General features: G+C 33.3%; 3 protein-coding genes across 4 annotated transcripts; 2 read left to right on the plus strand and 1 right to left on the minus strand.

Annotated features, from left to right (window-relative positions):
- Positions 1–1,415: 1,415 nt before the first annotated feature.
- LOC140863268 (transcription initiation factor TFIID subunit 5) lies at positions 1,416–8,814 on the minus strand. Of its 2 annotated transcripts, none has more exons than XM_073266576.1 (19): positions 8,522–8,814; positions 8,137–8,215; positions 7,718–7,796; positions 7,544–7,641; positions 7,399–7,455; positions 6,774–6,861; positions 6,399–6,508; positions 5,540–5,647; positions 5,290–5,438; positions 4,661–4,771; positions 4,493–4,562; positions 4,379–4,418; positions 3,483–3,647; positions 3,331–3,407; positions 2,727–2,843; positions 2,159–2,424; positions 1,953–2,048; positions 1,797–1,875; positions 1,416–1,709 (listed from the first exon to the last, which is right to left on the minus strand). In XM_073266576.1, the coding sequence occupies exons 1-19, from the start codon at positions 8,692–8,694 to the stop codon at positions 1,656–1,658; spliced, it is 2,016 nt and encodes a 671-aa protein (XP_073122677.1). In that variant the 5' UTR covers positions 8,695–8,814; the 3' UTR covers positions 1,416–1,655. The 2 variants fall into 2 exon arrangements, with proteins under 2 accessions (XP_073122677.1, XP_073122678.1); XM_073266577.1 differs by having other exon boundaries at positions 1,797–1,872; positions 8,522–8,813.
- A 963-nt stretch (positions 8,815–9,777) lies between these two features.
- On the plus strand, positions 9,778–14,700 carry LOC140863695 (uncharacterized). Its single transcript, XM_073267296.1, has 13 exons — positions 9,778–10,073; positions 10,152–10,218; positions 10,383–10,493; positions 10,805–11,000; positions 11,701–11,786; positions 12,017–12,212; positions 12,423–12,534; positions 12,656–12,783; positions 12,990–13,196; positions 13,315–13,424; positions 13,581–13,710; positions 13,934–14,083; positions 14,167–14,700. Exons 1-13 carry the CDS (start codon positions 9,980–9,982, stop codon positions 14,389–14,391), a joined length of 1,812 nt encoding a protein of 603 aa, XP_073123397.1. The 5' UTR covers positions 9,778–9,979; the 3' UTR covers positions 14,392–14,700.
- Positions 14,701–20,053: 5,353 nt separating this feature from the next.
- On the plus strand, positions 20,054–20,641 carry LOC140862058 (pectinesterase inhibitor 1-like). The gene has a single exon (XM_073265063.1). The coding sequence runs from the start codon at positions 20,054–20,056 to the stop codon at positions 20,639–20,641; it is 588 nt and encodes a 195-aa protein (XP_073121164.1).
- The last annotated feature ends 928 nt before the right edge of the window (positions 20,642–21,569 follow it).

Raw genomic sequence — 21,569 nt, forward strand, 5'->3', positions numbered from 1 at the left:
CGTTATGAAAAATATCCTTATAAATGTCATCATCTCCATCTTCGAAAAAAACCGAGGATAAAATATTTTGAGAGAAAGAATGAATTTGGTGTGATTGAAAATGAGTTTGAGTGAACATATTTATAGGGCAAAAACTAGCCGTTTTGTTACCGTTTGTGACCGTTGGGGGTAAAGAAAAAATTGAGTATGTGTTGAATAAAAATTCGTGATAATCATGTAATGCATATAATGATAATCATAATTAAATAATTATGTATATCATATCACATTATTATAAGGTCAGTGTCGTAGACAGCCTTTTATACAATGTTGTGAAATTATACCAATATAGTTAGTATAAAGTCAGGTATAGTATATCATATCACATTATTATAAGATCGGTGTCGTAGACAGCCTTTTATATAATGTTGTGAAATTATACCAATATAGTTAGTATAAAGTCAGGTATAGTATATCATATCACATTATTATAAGATCGGTGTCGTAGACAGCCTTTTATATAATAACATGAAATTATATATTAATATAGTTAATATATATACATAATAAATATATATCACGTTATTGTTTAAAAACCTTAGAGGCTTTTATACTTGTCGTATCCCTTACCGGGAGTGTGGGATGTCGTCTTAACATCCTCCCAGGATTTATAACAAGTTTTGAAAAAAACTTATTTTTTTTCATAACATGATATTATATATTAATATATACACAATAAAAATATATAAACAGTAAAATAAAAATTCTTACTTGTTGAATATTTTTGACTTCTTCTTGTATTTTGGAGCGTCGGAAAATATAGAGAACCTTCGAGCGATCGTGCTGATAACGTGTTGTGAAAAAGTAAAAATTTACGGTAAAAAGTAAAAACTCAAAAACTCAAAATTCTACACTTTATAAAATTTTTCTCTCTTCACAATTGTGTTTTTCTACACAAATGGAAAGACCTATTTATAGATCTCAATTGGAGATTAGTCAAAAATTAATACATCATTAATTACATCATCACACACTAATTTTCAATATTTTACAACTCAATTTTCAACTTTCAACCTTCAACATTCAACAATAAATAATAATATATATTTATATATATTTTCAACAAAATGCCTATTTTATTTAACACTATTTTTGTTAAGATTGTAGTGAAGCATTTGTAACACGTCGTGGGGTGCGCCCAACTTCGAATTCTTACATCTTTTATAAAGCAAGTTAATGGAAGATCAATGATCATATTGATAATGATGGTTATTTTCCAGAATTTTTTTAATTCATCCTCTATATTTGGCGTATTTGACACTCTTGATTCACATTCTTTATTAAATGCAAAATTATAACATATAAAAGAAGTGATACAAATTCATCCTCTATTTTATCACTGGCTTCCTTTAGTAAGTAAACTTTTGCAAGCACAATGATTCTATAAAGTATAAACCACAAATTCAAAGAATCTTGTTGTATAAAACATAATAAAAACAATTATGCTTCAAGAAAATGAATTAGGCTACGACGCTTCAAACTGAAACTACATCTTTTTAACACTGCATTTATGGTTTGAATTGATACCAAGAGTCGACTAGATTTACAAGAATCGAACCTATTCATTGGAAGAAAAACTCGCTAACCAACGGAATCAGATAAACTTAGCCATGAGATTACGACTGCTTTGAGAGAGCCCCGGCAGCAAATAAAAGATTCCTTCGAGAGAACTGTTTTCAACCATTGACTCAATCGTTAGTTTTTCAAAAACGACTACGTATTTAAAGAGAGGAGAGGTAGAGAGTAGCGTGATTTACCTGCAAAGCATAGACAGGAGTAGATTTGGTAGGCAATGTCTTCAGTGATCTTAGCCTGTTGGCGCTTCCACTTTTGCTGCTACGAAGAGATCACGTGAGGATAATTCATAATCATCACCAGAAAATTTACTTCAAATGAACCCATAGCAAACTTACTTTTCTTCATTTTTTGCCACTTTAGAGCTGGCAGCTACGTCCCATATTTTCACAGTGCAATCGGCAGAACCAGATGCCAAAAGTGAACCTTCGCAGCTGAAATAACAGTTATCGAAATCCAACCATTTATTGGCATGAAAAAAAATGTGCCATTTACTAGCGATAAGACCATAAACGCTAAATGGAATTACAAGGTAATTTTCAACCTGAAAGAAAGTGACCATACGCAAGAGTTGTGACCAACTAAAGGGGAAATGCAGCGACCACTGGCAAGATCCCACATCATTATTGTGCCATCTTCATCACCAGATGCCATGTAACGACCGTCAGATGACATTGCTAAAGATAAAATCATACTCCGGTGACCAACGAAAACTCTAACACATTCTCCACTCTGGACGTCCCACAATCGCACTGTTTTGTCACTAGATCCAGTTGCTATATAGTTGCAATTTGAATGCCATCGCACACACTAGAAGATGGAAAGGTTTTTAAAATCAAAATCTTGTGACTGAATGAAAATTATATAAATGCGACAAAGATGAGGGTGATTAACAGTCCCATTATATCTTGCAAAAGATGAAATTTACTCCCACAACAATGTCAAAACATGTGAATTCGTGCATATGGTGTTTCACGTACACCCAATCCAAACACATAGATATACATACTGGAGTGTAGAGTTCCCTTTTTTTTTTTTTTTTTTTTGTTGGGGGGTGGGGGTTGTGTGTGTGTTGGGTGGGTGAGTTCACATGTTAGAGAATAGTAACTCACATCTACATCAGATAAATGACCTGCCATTATTCGTAAAGGCTGTATTCTCTCCACGGACCAGATCCTTGCCGTCCGATCATGTGAAGCACTAGCAAAATAGTGTCCTACTGGACTAAACTGCAATATAGTGGTGGAAGTATGAGTCGGATGTGTAGGCAAGAGAAGTAAAATATAAAACATGCAAGTATGCATTGAATTTGATGAAGTCTTCCCATTCTGTGGCTCTAACCAGACAAACCATGTAACAGCAAGAGACGTCAACAAGTCATGTAAATGAAATGCGCATTGCAAGGATTAAAAAAAACAAGGACAATTATTACTATAAGCTTCCATGTTCAAATAAAAGAAAAAATGTTAAGGTCAAAGCTGATTTTAATTTCAATAATAAAGCATAATACAAATGAGATCCAAGTTTGCACACTATGCGAGTCATCTCCTCATTTTTGTATACACAGTAAATCTGCAAATTTAATAATCTATACAAAGGTCGACTAATGATCAATGTGAAAGAAGGCAATAAAGTCTATTCATATGCTTCTATCAGTTGAAGCTGTTGATGAACTAAGTTATGCAATAAACATTAAGTTCAACCGAACATTTTTACCTGAACATCCCACACAGGATAATTGTGACCTTTGTAGCAAACAAGATTTGCATTAAAATTCATGCTCCACAATCGAACTGCAATTGGAATCACACTTTCTTATTACAGGTCAAGAAAAACGGATGAAGAAGCATTCGCAAAAGGTATCTTACTCGTTGAATCTGATGACGACGATAGAAGAAAATCTCCAAATGGACTAAATGTGGCGGAATGAACGGGTCCACAATGTCCTCGAAATAAGGTATATGGTCTTTCCCCGGCATTATTGCTACGTATCTGCCCATTGGGAGCTAACTCATTTTCACCCTGCAAAGAAGCTGATATTACTCGAGTTAACAACCTCGGGTTCATTAATAAGCATGTATCCTGATAGATGTATTAAATTGGACAGAAAACAATAAGTTACATTCTAAACTATACTGGTTTCATGGAGAATGTAAAACTCTTCGCTCGATATCTTGCTAAAATCATGCTGAACAATAAATCTTGAATGATTAACCAAAAGCATGGCAAATCACGAAACATCATTTCTTAGACTGGTGAGATATTAGACTGGAGAAAGTAAACATACAGTCACACAATCCTTATCAAATTCAAATGCATAGTATGGATGTCTGGTTATTTTGTCCACCTGTTTGCTTTCCAATTCAAGCAGTTTGGTTGGTAAAAGAGACCATGCATATTCATCAATGAACGAACATTTTGTAATCAAGTACAACCATACAGCTATGACTCTTTTTCCCCTAATCAAATTGTTCTTTTTTGCTAAGCATATGAACCGTTTCTTTCAATGATTCATCAACCAAATAACTGATTCCTGCAACATTAATTTTGGTCCAAGTTCTCATAATTATTTCGACAGAAAATTTTTCAACATTTAAGTGAAACTAATCCAGGTGTAGCCCACAAGCTAAATACTAAGTCAATTGGTTACATACTTTATATACAACTTGGAACAACTCAAGACAAAAACAGTATTAAAAAGCCAAGATAGAAAATAAGATATTTTTGGTTGAAAGTGGAGGGAAACACAAGAAAATCAACTTACAAAACTCATTTGGTTGCCCAAGCTTTGCCATGTCCCAAACCTGGAAATTACAGTGACAGGTTACCAAAGAAAGAGCAATAGTGAATACATAACAAAAACAGAAAAGTAAACAACCTTTAACGATGAGTCTGAGAATCCACCAGCTACCAACGACCCATCATTAGATATCGAAGCACAATTTAAACTGTGTAATACATAATACAGTTTCACAGAAAATAAGTAAATTATAATGAAATTATACCTCGTCAATTAAGTATAAATCTTCAAAAGCAATAAGCATACCCATCATGTGTGTTGATAAACGTATAAAAGCTGACGGAAGGCAATGCCCCACCACTCAACTGCACACGGTTCCTTAAGTCATCAAGAATAGAATGTTCCACCTCTGGTGGTCTAAGAAAAGACATAAAAATAATATAAACAACACTTGCCACACCAAAAACAGCAAACAGCTAGACCTAATTGATAGTTCAATATCATTCCCTTATTGTGCAGGACACAGGCACAGAAGGATGGGTTAATTTAACATCACAATGTTAATCTGACTGGGATCTAACTTATTCTTTCTGAACTCACATTCAGATGATTAACTCTTCCGAGGTAGTATTTTCCCCAAGGAGTAGGGACATGTCCCTGGATAAGTGAATGGGGTTAAACTCCTCTTCTGGCAGAGAGATCATCTCCATAGCCATAACATTTAATACATTGAATATTGAAAATGTGGTTTTTGTATAAAAAAAAAAAGTAACAATCACCCAAATTTTAATTCATGTAATGCACACTGCAACAACGTAACAAGTTAGTAGAAAAAAAGAAGTTAACAAATTACTAAATTGCATCTTTTGAACTCCATTGTCTTCCTATAATCAATAGATCACCATGAAAAACAAAAAGGGTACTCCGGAAAATACATTACTGGCAAGGCTAGCTCTGGTTTGACATGTGGAGCTCCAGATACAGCAGTACTCTCTGAACGAGCCTTTGTTGTTGCACTGCCAGCCTTGTCTTTTTTCAGCTTTTTAAGTGTCGAGGCTTGTTTTCCCCCATCAACAGATTTTTTCTAAAATTGGAGAAGAATATATTTTAAATAGCTATAGTAAAAGAATCAGCCTACTCCGTATCATAATTAAGTGAACTTAGTGGATCCAAAAAATTGACTACCTTATTCTCTTCCAGTTCCCCTTCCCTCAGTTCTCCATCTGCCTTTTCCGAATCCGCATTGGAAACACCATTCTTCTCCAACTTTTCTTCCAAAGAATCTTCAAGCAACTGTGCAATTTGAATGGAATAAGAAAGGTAGGGTTGACACCTTTTATCAATATCTGACAAAAGGCGAAGGGAGAAAAAGAGAAAAAAAAAACTGAAAGAACACAGGTATTAAGAAACAAATCGAAAAATAACTAAATCCAGTTCATTGACTGTCAAATTGCACAACCACTTTGACTTGTATGATATGACAAACAATACATTACAAGGACAATAACAAAATAATTTTTGAAGGATCAAGTTAGAACAGTATCTGTCCTAATTACAAACACAATAATGCAACCATATTTCGTATAACAAAAAGGATAAAGTGACGAGTTCAAGTTCAACCATGAATTTCTAGAATTAAGACTACAATATCTGTAAAAAAAAAAATTAAGCATGGTCTTGTCACATTTTATGCTCATTAGCTAGTGTTTAAGCCAAAGACAACAACAATATCCTACAAAGCAACAAATGATCTTGCATTTATTGACGAAATAGACATGATTCCTGCTACATGTACAACCAAAAGTATATTAGTAGTGGAATATGATTACAATTTCATCTATTCTTAAATGGTCTTGCTAAAAGAGTAACACCAACTACATAACTTTACTTTAGAAGTTGTTTGTTAAGAACATATTAAAGAATTCATTCATGTCATGACCCGACGTTCAAAGATGTAACCTAGAAGACCATACTTACATGGACATACAGTTTGTGTGTGTGTGTGTGTGTGCGTGCTTGTCATCATTCTAACAAATAGACTAACCCCCCAATGGATTTCTTTCTGATTTATCAAATCAGCTGCATCCTGGCCACTTCCATAAAGTGCAACAAATTCAGTATCATCAGCAATCGAGCTTGGTTGTCCGGGAGAAACTGTGCATTGAAACTTCATGTTAATATACCCAGGCGGAAAAAGAAATGAAGAAATGGGATGATAAATGTAAATATAAATTAATCATGCATTCAGGAATTTGTCGACATGAATTGTGACTCAGCTTTGTTTTTTTCTTTTCTTATTAAAGAGGAGTGCTCTCTTCAGTCCTATCCAGTGAGTCGATTGTATGTCTAAAGAGCCTTTTTGGTGATTAAGGAGTCCAATTTCATGAATGAACTATATTATGCTTTGAGAAAATTATACCTTGGAAGTTGATGTGCTCATTGATGATTCCAAGCATAGTAATTGATTGAGACTTGTGTAAATATTGCAGAAGTAGATCATATGAGTACTGTAATTAACAAATGATAATATTTTCAGTCATATAAATCCAAGATATATAATCCAGGTGAGAAGTCATTGACTCTCTTTTTCATATCACTCCCAAAACATCCCAAATTCTGAAAAAAGAGTGTCGGTGCATGAATTAATAACTATAAATCAACTAATATAGATCCATCAATAGGTCAACTCAAGAAATTGAGTTTAAGCACAAAATCATTATCAAAACCCTAACGATTCATAATTGATTCTTCCGTTCTATGTGGGTAAGATTCTTCCACTTTTCTCTTACAAATTAATATCAGATCAGAGTCGTTTGTTCTTGTAAAACTTTAAAAAAGCTGTCTCCTTTACTAATCTTTCATATCATTTTAAAAACATCTGACTTATTGCAAAGTTTACAATTTTCCAGCTTGAACATTTTAACTTCATCAAAGATATTTTAGCTGAGACGTACAGAAACTACTCAGCTTTGTACACTTCGAACTAATGTAGCTCATAATAGATAAGAATAATACGAATGTATTATGAGAGGTAAACAAATTACTTGACATATCTTCATGTTGACTTTGCTCTGTCTTAGGGCACGTGCAAATTCCATTTCCTACACAAATAAGCAATCTTTTAGAGAAGATGGTGTTCTATTCGACGATTGATGAAATTCAGAAATGATCCGAGGAAAGTGGGTGGACCTCCAGATGTGATGGAGAAAGAACACCCTCTAATTTTTGGAGGTCACGCGCATGGATAATCTCATGGTCTCCTCGAAAGCTATTAAAAAAAACTCTGGCTGAAAAAGAATGGAATGGTTTAAGAAGTCACAGTGTAAACATGTTATGCACACTATGAAATATTAATGAACAAACCTTCTGAAATGTGACCTTTACCCACAAGATCCATAAATCCATGAATAAATACTGGAAACAACACGCGAACCAACTCGTGCTGCAAGGCAAACATACATAAGGAATATAAATAAAAGTTTGAAGCTTTTTTGTTTTGAGGCATTTTGGGAAACCACTTATCATTAATGCACCTTATGCTAGGAAAAAATGAAACAAGGCCACAGCACACCAACACATGGAAATCAGTTTAACTATCAACTATTGAAGTCCCTATTGATTTAGAATAACACCGAGGGTGAGTAGCCATTCTCAGAAATAACCATCGTGTTTTGTTATTATTGCTTCGTCAACAAACTAAAAGAAGCACTCGGCCATCAAATAAAGCAAAATGCTTTAAGGCAATGCACTAACAACTATCTATAAAAACAACTGATAATTACCTGGTATTGATCCAATGAACTATACGCCCACGATCGAAGTTTGCTGTAACCTTCTTGGTACTGTGCAGGACCATCCACCCTGAAAAACCATCGGTAAAACAATCAAACCCAATCACGATACACACGAATAAAATTAGATTAAGCACACACCAAGAAAACATGCTGCCCTCTAGTGTTTCTCTCCAAAGTTAAAGCCATCAACAAGGTTCCAACCGTATGAGTTGGTAAAAAAAAGGGCTCTTTACAGTAATTATACATAACCTCAAAATTAATATAAGCAAACATTCAAGAGTTGAATCCTAACTTCTTTCAAAGTTAAAAAAGTAGACATGAAATCAATGAAATTCGGATAAAGGAGTAAAAAAGCGGTAACTTTCGCTCATACTCAGAGAATGCAAGGATTTGCTTGGCAATCTCGGGATCGATTAGTGCAGTTGAGGAGATGTCGCTGCCTTTGCTATTTTGCTGCTTCTCTTGTTGAAAAGCGAGGCCAGCTTGCTTAAAGCCCCTTCTGTCTAAATAAGCCAGAACCACTTTATCTATTTCTTCTTGATCCATTCTCTCAATGTTAAGAACCCTAAACCCCAACTTCAGTTTACTCTCCCCCGAAGTTATTTGTATGTGATGTGGTAAACGGTGAAGAAGAAGAAGATGTGTTCTTTGTTTCCAGTGCCGAACTTGATTCCGCCAGACCAGGTTTGCCCGTCTTGACAACTTTGCCCTCCGTGCCGTAACAAATAAGATTTTTTTTATTTTTTTTAAATAAACTATTTATAAAAATTGAAGCTTATATTTACTCAATTTTAATTTTTATCCTATTTTTATATAGAAATTAATTAATTAATTAATTTTCATTTTTTAACATTAATTAATTTTCAAAAAAACACAACTAAATGTAAGTAAGTTTAAAACGAGTTTAAGTGTAAAAAATTGAATACTATGAAAATTTTTTAATAAATATTTACGTTTAATGTAATTACGCATATTTAATATACACTTACGGCGATTAAATATAGTTTCCCCGTTTTTATGGCTTTTTTTTAATCAAATCAAAAATTTCAAGGTATTAATAAAGATAATATAATCAAACCAAATAAATCGATTTCGTTCCTAACTAACTATCTTGTTTTTTATGAGTTAAAAGAGCTGAAATAGTCGGTTTTAATTGAATTAGTTTGTTTTGTTTTTTCATAAAAAAAATGGTAGTAAGTTCATTTAAAAATCGAATATAAAAATATTGAGTTCGTTACAAATTCGATTTAACTGATCAAAACCAATCATAAATTTTTATTTAAACCCATGATAACTTTTTTCATCTATAATTGTAATAATATTATAATTTTTTTTTTGACAAGAATAATATTATAATTTATTATTACTATTTAAAATTTTAACATTAATTTATTATGATTTATTTATTCTTATTTTGTTAGGGGTGATTTATTGTTTTTTTTCAATATCTTGTTTAAACAATTTAAACAATATTTTTTTCCTTTTTTTTTAGAATCATAATAATAGGATAAACAATAATTATATTCACAAACCCCGGTTCTTTATATTTAATATTTTTAATTAATTCATTTTTTTGGTATTATATTATTTAATTAATTAAAAAACCCTCCAATTGTAGTCCATGTAACAAGCAATCCAAAAATCGAAGAAAAAACGGCCGGCCACGAGAAGTACGAGCTAAAACCTCTGCGCCGCCGTGCGATCCGAGCATCCGCCGCAGCCGGAACTTTTGGAGTATTATTTGTCTTCTTTTTGTACTAATCCATTCGGTTCCCATTCTTGTAAACGCCTCCGGTATTCAGATCTCAAGTTCGTTTTACGAATTATTTTAATGGCGAAGGGAAATGATGCGGCCGCTATGGAGATCGACGATCAGAATTCATCCCTATCTGATCAAACTAATAACCCTAAATTCTCGATTAATGGTATTTTTAATCTTTTGTGCGAGGCAATCTATTTTTGCTTCGGTGTTGAATAATTTTATGTTTTTCGGGGATATACAGTATTGCAGCTACTGAAATCGGCTCAAATGCAGCATGGATTACGCTTTGGTGATTATACTCGCTACAGGTATAATACATGAAATGTGCATTGTTTGATTTATATGCAATTCTGCATGTGCGTGCTTTTTTTATTTTGATGATTGTGTTAGGGGAGTTTGGTTGGGAATAGGTTGACTTTGTGCTGGAATTGGCGCCATTTTGATTGTGATGTTTGTGCCAATTGAATTTTAGGAGGTACTGCGGTGCACGTTTGAGAAGATTGTACAAGTCACTGAAGTTCACTCATGGCCGTGGGAAATATACGAAGAGAGCTATTACGGTAGCTATTGTCACTGAAGTCAGGTAGGTATTTGTGGGCATATATTTTCTCATTGTCTGTGCAATTAGCTTTACTCGGATAAATGTTCTCTGGGGATTCTTCTTCTTTGTTCCTTACAAGAGAGCATTTAATGTCTGAATTAGGTGCAAAATATGCATGCAGGTGTGTGAGTTGTGATTCTTTTCCATTTTGTTAAAAGTTTGCAGCTTCTGAATGTATGAAGGAGAAAGAATGAAATTTTTGTTGCCTCACAAAAACTATTATTTATTTGGCCGTATCTACTGCCACAAGGATATGCCAATTAGATAGATTGATGCTCGTGAAATCAAATCAGGTTTCTCCATTTGGTTCTGTATACTGCTGAAAGAGCATGGAGCCATGCGATGGAGAAGAAAACGTTGCCGGATGGTCCAAATGCACGTCAAAGGTGTTACCTCATTGGCAGACTGAGGAAGGCAGTGAAATGGGCTACCCTTTTCCAAGAGTTGTGCTCCATCAAGGGAGATTCAAGGACATCTCTTGAAGCAGAGGTTTGATCTCATTAGCTTCTAAGGCTTGAAGTATTGCTATCTGGTGTCCTACAATTGGAAACAGTTTAATGACTTTACATCGACCGACAAAATTAATTCTTTTGCTAGCACACCGCTACTTATTTATTGCTGTAGAATTCCTTCTCTTATGATAGCTTTCCTTTTTGTCATCCATGAATTAAATTTGGTCCCTGCTTTTTTGCAGCTGTAAAATGGTGAAAAACAAAAAAAAAATGTATTGTCTGCGTTGTGATCTCTCTTTGAAAAGCTGTAGATGCTCATGTAGCTATGTTGAAACAATCTGAGGTATCTGAGATATAAAAGTGGATATTAGAATGTTCGTCCATCGACAACCACCAAGCGATTCATTTGAGATGCAGTCTTTTGGTGAAACATATCCAAGTAGTCCTTTTATAACATTATAATAACATTATAATAAAATATAATTGCCATTATGCCAATAGCATCATGATGAATTGTGCGTGCACGATATGTTGACAGAGGTACTTAGCAGCATGTTATGACAGTGACACACCATCATCTTTGTCTGTGTCAACATTTCTAGGGATTCCAAAATCTTCGATAATTTTCTCCATTTGTGGTATTAATGCTTTAAGCCACAAAATTTTCTCATACTTGGAGAGTTAAATTTTACAAAATCTGATATTTCTGATAGAGCTGATCGTGTTCCTATTCTTAGGCCTATGCTTCATATATGAAAGGGAATTTGTTATTTGAACAAGATCGGCACTGGGACATTGCACTGAAGAGTTTCAAAAGCTCCAGGTACATTCTAGTCTTTAAAGATGTAACTTTCTGATGATATGTAAAACAATAGGGTTAGTTTTCTTCAACTTATGCAAATATGGAAGTCAGCTCTATAACTAATTCTGTTCCTTCTCTCTCATTTCCATATTCGTTTATGTTCTTTGTCACTCAGTTTAAACTATTCCTAGAAACATCAGTGGTCCTAATTTATGCTCGTTGTGTTCGCATAACTAAATTGATTTTAATAGAGCGGTTTATGAGGAACTTGGCAAGTATGGGGATGCAGAGAATCAAATCCTTTGCCGCGAGCGGGTTGAGGAGCTTGAGCCTAGTTTACGATATTGCATGCACAAAATTGGGGAGTCGAATTTCCAAACTTCCGAGCTTGTCCAGATAGGAGAAATGGAAGGGCCTGCTCTGGATCTTTTTAAATCCAAACTGGAGGTTCGTTTGTTCTTTTGAGTAGGCAATGCTCAATGCATATGCAATGCCTTTAATTTGATAACAATGGCAATGTATACGAAGTGTTACTTCTTTTCCTGAGTTATATATTTATTGTTACGTAACTTTTACTATGAATGGATAATTCCATAGATGGGTATCTCTGCATGGTTTTTGTGACGTATATTTTGTTATTTTCGCTGTCTATGGCAGGCTGTAATGGCTGAAGCTCGATCTCAGCAGGCCGCATCTATGACAGAATTTCATTGGCTCGGTCACAAATTTCCTATTTCTAATGCAAAGACTCGTGTTTCCATCCTGAAAGGTCAAGTTTTACCCGAGAACATTATATGAAGATTTCGAGGGATTTACCTTTCGCTCCCACCCCCCCAAATATTCTTGTGTGAAACATGTCTAAAGCTGTCTGTGTATTGCAAATTTATCAGCCCAAGAGTTGGAGAAAGATATTAATGGTCCGACAGCAGATTCACTTCCCGGGGAGAAAAAGCTTGCCATATTTGACAAAATTTTTGCAGCCTATAATGAAGCCAGGAGCTGCATAAGAAATGACTTGGTAAGATTCCATGAGGAATTATTGTTGTCTTGTCTGTTTTTTTTTTTCTTTTGTAACACGCCTGAAAAAAATCAGTGTGTTATTTGGGGGAAGAGATGATAGTGTCTGGCTATTTGTCTTAGGAGATTTTGGTTTTGTCCGGGATTTGCATCCCAACTGTCAATTTACTTTTAAGGAGTCTGATTCGTGTATTTTGGATGCAATAGGCTACTGCAGGTAATACCGAGAACATGAAGGATGATCTTAGCGGCCTTGATAAAGCAATTGGTGCTGTTTTAGGACAGCGGACGATTGAACGAAATCAGATGTTGGTGAGCATGGCGAAAAGTAAACTCAGTAAGAGTGGGGATGACAAAAGTGAAAAAGTCACCAAGCCTGAGGAACTTGTCCGGTTGTACGATCTCCTTATACAGGTAATGATTTTTTATTTTCTTGTTAATTTTGATTCTGACATTCATTGCACCGTTGTTGTTCTTAATATCTAGGCTAAAAAGCATGATAGACAAAAGTAAATGTTTCTGATTCTTTTAGAATACCTCCGACCTCACGGATTTGGTTAGTTCGGGAAGAGATAGAAAAACCGAAGAAGTTAACTTTGCCGAGGAATGTGAACTCAAAAGCTCTGTATTCCAAGCCGAAAGGTTCTCCCCTTGTGCCTTTTTTACTTCTATTCTGCTTGATTCCAGTCTTTAAAGTATTATTTGCACACTCCATTAATTTTAAGTTTTGTTTCTTAATTTCCTAAAGGTGGACTTATCTCGAATTAGATTGAAGACTTCTTTACCAATTTATTGCAGGTGCTTTTACTTGGCTAAATCCTACAGTTCGGCTGGAAAGAGGGCAGAAGCATATGCTTTATTCTGCCGAGCTCGATCTCTGGCTGATACCGCTCTTAAGAAGCTTCAGAGTTCAAAAAGTGTTGATCAGGTATGCCAAGCGTTTTACTCTTCTCCAAACGTTCTTGTACTTGCTTCATGTAGATTTCCTGCCACCAATGCCTTACTCATGCTGTCACTTTGCATGTGAAAGGTTAATGCATATTGTTCTCGTGGTAAACTGGAGATGGTAAAGCTTGAGAGTTGGTAATGCTCCACTTCACAGAGACATCGTGTTTGACCTTGTACTCGACTTGTTTCTTGATTATCTGTAGGTTGCTGTCAAGGATTTGAAGATTCTTTATGATGATTGTCGAGCCAACAGTTGCGTAGAGCATGCAAATGGGGTTATGGAGGAGGAGAGGGCTCCAGAGACTCTTTCAAAAAAGATTTCTAATGTATCATTAACCAAAAATCAAAACAAGGTATTACTTGCAGGTTTTTCCTTTTGTCTGCAATTTTAAAACTGCAGAGTATGCTTACAAGCTTACCCGTGCGTCTGCCTCAGGTAGAGAAACTGCTCACGGATAAATTGGACTCCTATGAATCGGCAGTTGGCGATCCGACCACAAAGTCAATACCTCACATTGAAACTTTCCCACCTCTCTTTCAAGTGGTTCCCCGTAATCCCATCGTTCTTGATCTCGCCTATAATTTAATCGATTTCCCATCACTCGAAAACCGGATGAAGAAAGACAACAAAAAGGGTTTCATCAGTAGGCTTTGGGGATAAAATCGGTTTAAGGTCACTGTGAAACCGATGAGCTTGATGACAGATTTTGGCAGTTTTGCTCATGTAGTGCATGCATTCCAACTTCGCTTATTTTTTCGTGTTTACTTTAAGGTTTAAACTTTTTTTTTTTCACAAATTTGGTCAGTGAACCTGGATAGAACAATTTACTGAGGTTGAGAAAATAGGAAGACTTTATCTGAAATGCATCTAATTTTTGCTGTTGTGCCATATTCCCCACCTTGGTCTCGCTGAAAAATTATAGGCTAAGGGCAAAATTTCCCAGTTTAAAGGAAAGGGTGAACAAGGAAAGCAATTCCCTATGATTAGCTTTAAAGCAATTATCTTGATTTTATAAAAAGTTTGGATAACACCTTTTGGTTGGATTGACAGGATGAGTGATTATTTATTATTCGCTTGTATTAATTGATAAATAAAAATGTCCACATTTTTGTGAAGACTTGGGTACTATCCTAAGGGTAATATCTCATCTCCCTGAATATATGTATATATATGAACTTTATATTTGGAACTTAGATAAACAAATTTCACCCAAGAGAGTAAAGACATGAAGATTTTTATTGATATCCACAAGACCACAACTATTTACAAGGGCCATGGCCCCTCTTCGGTATAAAATAATCGATGATAAAGTTAAGGGCAACTCATCTACAAACATTCACATGCTATGGTCCCATTTTTCATTTTGTTACATACAATTTAGTATTTATATCATCCACACAAATCTAGTAGCCACCAAAATCTTCAAGGATTCGACTAGACCTACCTAATTATTACTATTCGCAAAGCCTGAGCTCCAACTTTGAATTTGAATATTAGAGTGTGACTTTTTGTTATGATATCAAGAAAATACAATTAGAATTGTCTTTTTTTTCTTTTTTTACAACTTTTTTTCCATTTGGCTACATATTGAACAATTATGAATATAAATTGTTGAACAATATCTGTTCTGGTTACAAAAATATTTTTATTTTAAATACCATAAACAATTAATCCATTTATTAGAAATTTGATAGGAATGTACCGGAACTCAAATATTTGTCCATATATATATATGCATGTGTTTCTTGATTTGTTTTCTTTTTTCTTTTTCTTTTTTTTTTTGAAACTAATCTTGATTTGTTTTCTTTTACATGTAAGTTGGTGCATGGTCCCTTTGGCCCATTAATGGTATGCTACTCCCTACTATGGGTTAGTTGCCACACATTAACTCAAAGACAACGCAATGCATTATTTAACATTATATATATATTTATTCAAAACAAAAACATTATATATATATTTATATTATATATAATAAGTTGAGCACCTTAGAAGTAAAACACCATCTTTTTTTTTTCAAAATTACCCTTTATATTATTATTATATATATATAAATAAGTAAAATAGATTTTATTTATATATTTACATATGTTTTTCAACTTACCATTATAGATAGGATAAAATGATAAGTAATTTTTAAATTTATTTTTATATTATTTTAGATATGAGAAAACATAATTTTAAAAATTATTGAAAATAATATAATATTTATATATAACATATATATTAAGTATATTGTATTATTTCATACACACGCAATGCGTGTGCGGCTATACTTGTATATATAAACACACATATATAGATATAGATTTTTTATTTTATTTTATTTTTTGAAACTTATATAGATATAGCTATTCACAAGAAATGATTGATCAAACATTGCGTGATAAAAGGACGTGATATTTGTGCCTTTCCGGGGGCGTGATTGCACAAAATCAATAATGCACTATGTGCAATGTTGAAGAGATATTTTCTTTTATATATTCACACAATATTTATTTAATTCACAAATCACACATATATCTTAGAATACAAGTTTTGTTTCATTTAAGTGAACAAAACCCTTCTTTCTTTCTTTTTTGTTTTAAAATCCAATGTATGGATGCATTCCTTGATGGGACTTGAGAGTTGAGAAAGCTTTCTTTTACTTGCAACTTTAAATGCCCATCGGTGTGGCGCAAATGTTACTCTCCTTATTTTGTGGATCTTGTACAATGTCCGAATACATCAATTCATGTAATAAAAGTTCTAAATAGGACGTAGGGCCTAAACCAGGATATCCGACAACGAATTTAAATAACAATATAAAAAAAAATGCTCGTGAAAGGTCTCATAAATCAATTTTTTATAAGTATCTTTGATCCAAATTAATGAAAAATATTATTATTAAGTATTATCCACAAATATGAATCGACTCGACACATCTCAAAAATATAGATTAGTCAGACCGTCTCATAACTCACGGAGCTATACTCTTATCAAAAAATTATAGTCATATGCTATATTGTTCTAACAGAAATGCAAGATAAGGACAACCAATCCGATTTAGTTTCGATAGCCCTTTTATTTGATAAATAAATGTGCTATTACCACATGAAATAATACACGTGATCAAACAAGTTAATGAGTTATGGGCTTGGAATAGGTAATGTGGTCCATTAACAAGTGTATACTTTGTATCTATCAAGTGTTTGTGTGTTGTTTTGACTTTTGTGTGTTTTTTAAATACGGACAGAAATTGTATTTTTTTTTGTGTTGTGGGAATAATATAAATATGTAATATAAGTAATTAAATTTTTTTATATATAGATTATGCAGTATGATTAACTATATGGTGTTTGGTCTGTAGGTTAAATGAGAGTCCGGTGATCAATTATAATCTTATCGACTATTCCAAATCGCGAAAAAGGTTAAATCTAGATTAACTTCAATAGATTATGAGAATAAATTGAAGTGTTTAATTTTTATTAGAATGAAAAATTTTAGATAAAAAGGAAAAAAAATCATTCTTAATTGAAATCACACAAGATATAACTATTGTCCCATGGAATAGACTAGTATTTAATTTCATTGACATATTATGTACTATAAAAAGCGTGACCAACGAATCTCTGGCGGTGGAAACTGGAAACTACACGTTGGAATAAATTTTTTTAAAAAAAATCCCCTTTTTTACAATAAAATTGACGAAGCAAATTAGTCACATAATTGAACGATGACAAATTAAATCACAAGAATAATGAAAAATAACGATACTTTTTTTTAGCATATGAAAAACTCTCAAATCGAGCTAAAAATCACGGGACTCGTACGTCGCTTAAATCATCCACTAATCAAATTTAATGGGTACACAAAATTCCAATAATAATAATAATAATAATAATAACAACAACAACAACAACAACAACAACTATAAAATTTAGCACGTGGAAAAGTAGGTCACTTAAATCAGGATCCCGATCCTCTGGAGAGAGAAACAGCACAAAATACTGTGCATTAAATAGTATTCTGTAATTCATATCACATGATTAATTAATTAATTAATTACACACATGGAATATTAAAATCATGCTCATTTCAATGCATAGTATCCTATGCTATTTTTTTCACCACAGCAGATGATCTTTTTCCCTTAAATCATCATCCCCTCGTATCAGTTCAAAATTATCGTATTTATCGAGATTTTTAATAAATTAGTATCGGGATGTGTCTTATGCATGATGGTATTATTAATAAGGAAAAATTGATTTTTTGATCTTGTATGTTTGTTATTTTGTGATTTCAGTCTTTTATATTTTCCGATTTCAGTTTTAGTCTGCTATCTTTATTTTTTTTTGGCAATTTTAGTTTTTTTTTTCCGACGTGGCGCTGACGTGGCACCAATTCAGTGCTGATGTGGAGCTGACGTGTATAGTGCCACGTAAACATTTTCGAATAAAAAGGATCGAAATTTCCAAAAATCGAAACACATGCAGGACTAAAACTGAAATATGGAAACATAAAGAACCAAAATCGCAAAGTGACAAACATATAGGACCAAATTTACAGTTTTTCCTATTAATAAATCAAAGAATTTTAAATTTATCCCATTAGGATTAATTAAACTAGGGAGGTTAGCTTATCCTAACCCCCGAATTATTATTTTATAATGAAAATTATAGTTAAATATGATTATAATAGTGACATAAGATGCCATGAGGAGACACATCACAATCCATGTCTGTGTATTGTATATCACATCATTACCTTGTATTTATCCCACCTAATCAACCTTTAATTGTCCCCCTAATCCTATTATTTTGCTAGCCTCTTCGAGATTGAGACATGTGAGATTCTTTAATTAAATTTCTTAATTATATATGTCTTATGAAATTTATTTTGATTCCATTTTCAACTTATATACGAACATATTATATGCTATTACAATATTTCCATTAAATTCTATTTTAAATTTACAATTTTTTAAAATTGTTTCAATTTGAACTATGAATATTTCTTTTCATATGTTTTAGTCATAAGTGTAGATTTGAGGGGTTAATGAGATCCTATCATATGGGTAATATAAAAATCATTCATCAAAGGGTCTATATCTCAATACATATGTATAATTAATATTATCGAGTTGACATGAAAAATCATGGGTTGTTAGATCGGGTGATACCTTATGAAAGAATTTTGAATTTAAGTTTTGAAAGAGTATAGATTTATGAGAGTTTACAAATGAGTCATAACTCATAACTTAGATTTTAGAATATTAAATTTCAATCTTAACTCAAATATATTTACAATGAATTCTATGCTTTGATTTTTTTCCCCTGTAGAGTATTACATTTATTTTTGGGAATTGTGATTGGTAATTATAAAAAAAAGCATTGTTTTAATTTTAGACATGGTTTTGTAAATTATTGTTGGCAATTCCAATATTAATTTACATGAATTTTTTTTTAAAAAAATGAGTAAATTTCAAATTATTTAAATTCATCGTAGCGATGTAAATATAATTAAAACTATGTTTATATAAAGTTAAATCATTCATTCTCAAATAATATACATTTAAAAATTATCCAACCATGGCAAGATTATATATGTACACTTGGAATCTATGATTCCTATTCCAAATTTACCAAATTATTCAATAATTATATATACACCATCAACTTATTTGGAACTTGGAAGAATTTAAATGATCATGTGAATTTCGAATTTATGTATTTGAGTTTGTGCACTTTAAAATTTTGGTATTTCTAATTTCATTCATTTCGTAACGATTCTATTTAATCTTGGGTTGACCTCATACGTACAATTTAAGGAAATTAATTATGATTTATTAATTATATCTTATTTAATAAATACAAATTCAACGTATAATATAATGAACCATAAATCATTAAATAAAGACCTTAAATATATTATAGTAAATAAATATGATATTGTACTTACATATGATGTCAATCATATAACACGAGTCTTAAATTATTGTGTGTGCATATTATATATACACGCGTCTACACATAATATATCCATATATATAGATGCATACATACATATATATTAGTATACAATTTAAGGAAATTTATTGTGAGTTATTAATTATATCTTATTCAATAAATACAAATTCAACGAATAATATAATATTCAATAAATCTTTGAATAATTATTGTTTGAATGATCGAGCAAACTGCAAATCCCATCGAATGCTTCTCTATAATTATATATATCAGAAAACAAAAATTGAAACCCATAAAAATAAACCACAAATCAAGAACAACATTTCATTTTATTTTTTTTAATCAAAAAACAGATTTTTTTTTTAATAAAAAAAATGCCATTTTCACTTGATCACAAGATGATATTTCTCCTACTCCTAGAATATTCAATAGTTGTTGTTCTTCTTCATGCAGGCTTATTCGCAACAACAAATGCCACACTCCTCGAAACCGAATGCAGCAAAGCTAATGATCCAGAGTTCTGCCTCCACGTATTCGGGTCGGATCCCGCCTCCCGCGCAGCCTCCTCCCTGGTGGCGCTGGCTCGGATGGGAATCGATAAAGCCACCATCCACGCCGTGAAAACCAGGGAAGATGCCAGCGAGCGATGGTTTTTCTCGACGGAGCCGAAAGAGAGGAACATTATGGGCTATTGCGTGGATGAGTACGACCACGCACTGGCGGCGCTGAAGGCGGCGCCGGTTTCCCTGGGGAAAAAATTCTACATCGACCTGTATCTGCGGGCCATCATGAGAGCGCAAACGGCGGCTACGAATTGCGAGCAGATGTTCATCAGCAGCTCTTTGCCGTCTCCGATCACCAGAGCTAACGTGCAGTTTCGGGACTTCTGTGATATTCTTCAGGTGGTGGCTAATGATTTATACGTAGGTGGCCGGTTCGTGATCATGAAGAAATTATATTGATGACGAAGGGAAAATTTGTTAGAGTAGATGTCCTAAAAACGAATAGTTGGTTAGAGATTTTATTGACTCAAGCGTATTAATAAATCATCTTTATTTTAAATATGATTATATTTTATTCATTTTTTGGTATTTACTTTGTCTGTGTATCCATGCAAGCAGTTACATAGATAAAAAATTTGAATATACTATAGTAAATAAATATAGGATTGTACATATGATTACAAACATATAACACCAGTCTTAAATTACTGTATATATTAAAATGAGTTCCTAGTCGATTGGACCCATCCAAAAGACAGATAAGGATCGCTCGAGTTCGAGACTAGAATATGTGATGATGTGTACCGCGTGTTATTGTTATGGACATGCATGGAGATGTTCAATTATACACGTTGTTGATCATACGATGAGTTCACTGAACTATCCTCCCTAGACTTCTCAAGTGGTTATCATTTATCGAGTTGATAAGTCTGTAGTTATGATTTTACACTATTAGTCTTTACGACCCCGAGACAACACTGAGATTTTACATGTTAGGACTATGTTTTGACTCGTTTATCGACTCCATGATGGTCATCAGGTGGCGAGATTGGGTGTTGTTGCAACATATGTAGGAGTCAGTACTACGTCGTAGTCGGGAATTCATCGTTCGCCTACGGATTTGGTTATCCTATTTGATCCAATCAAATAATAGTACATGAAATCTCTCGCCATATTATGAGATGTGCATTAGGGTAAAGTTGTTCCCTAGTTGCACATGAGATGCCACTATGCATTCTCAAAGATGCATAACATTTTTATCGAACTTCACACACAACTGTCAATGAACCAATGGTTGCAGATTCGACCGAGCTAGATATATAAGATGAAGAGACTGTACTGTACGATGACCATAATTGGTTGGTTCTAGCAGAGACTCTCAGTGATA

This window comes from Henckelia pumila, chromosome 4 (genome assembly GCF_033568475.1).
Source record: "Henckelia pumila isolate YLH828 chromosome 4, ASM3356847v2, whole genome shotgun sequence".
NCBI lineage: Eukaryota > Viridiplantae > Streptophyta > Magnoliopsida > Lamiales > Gesneriaceae > Henckelia > Henckelia pumila.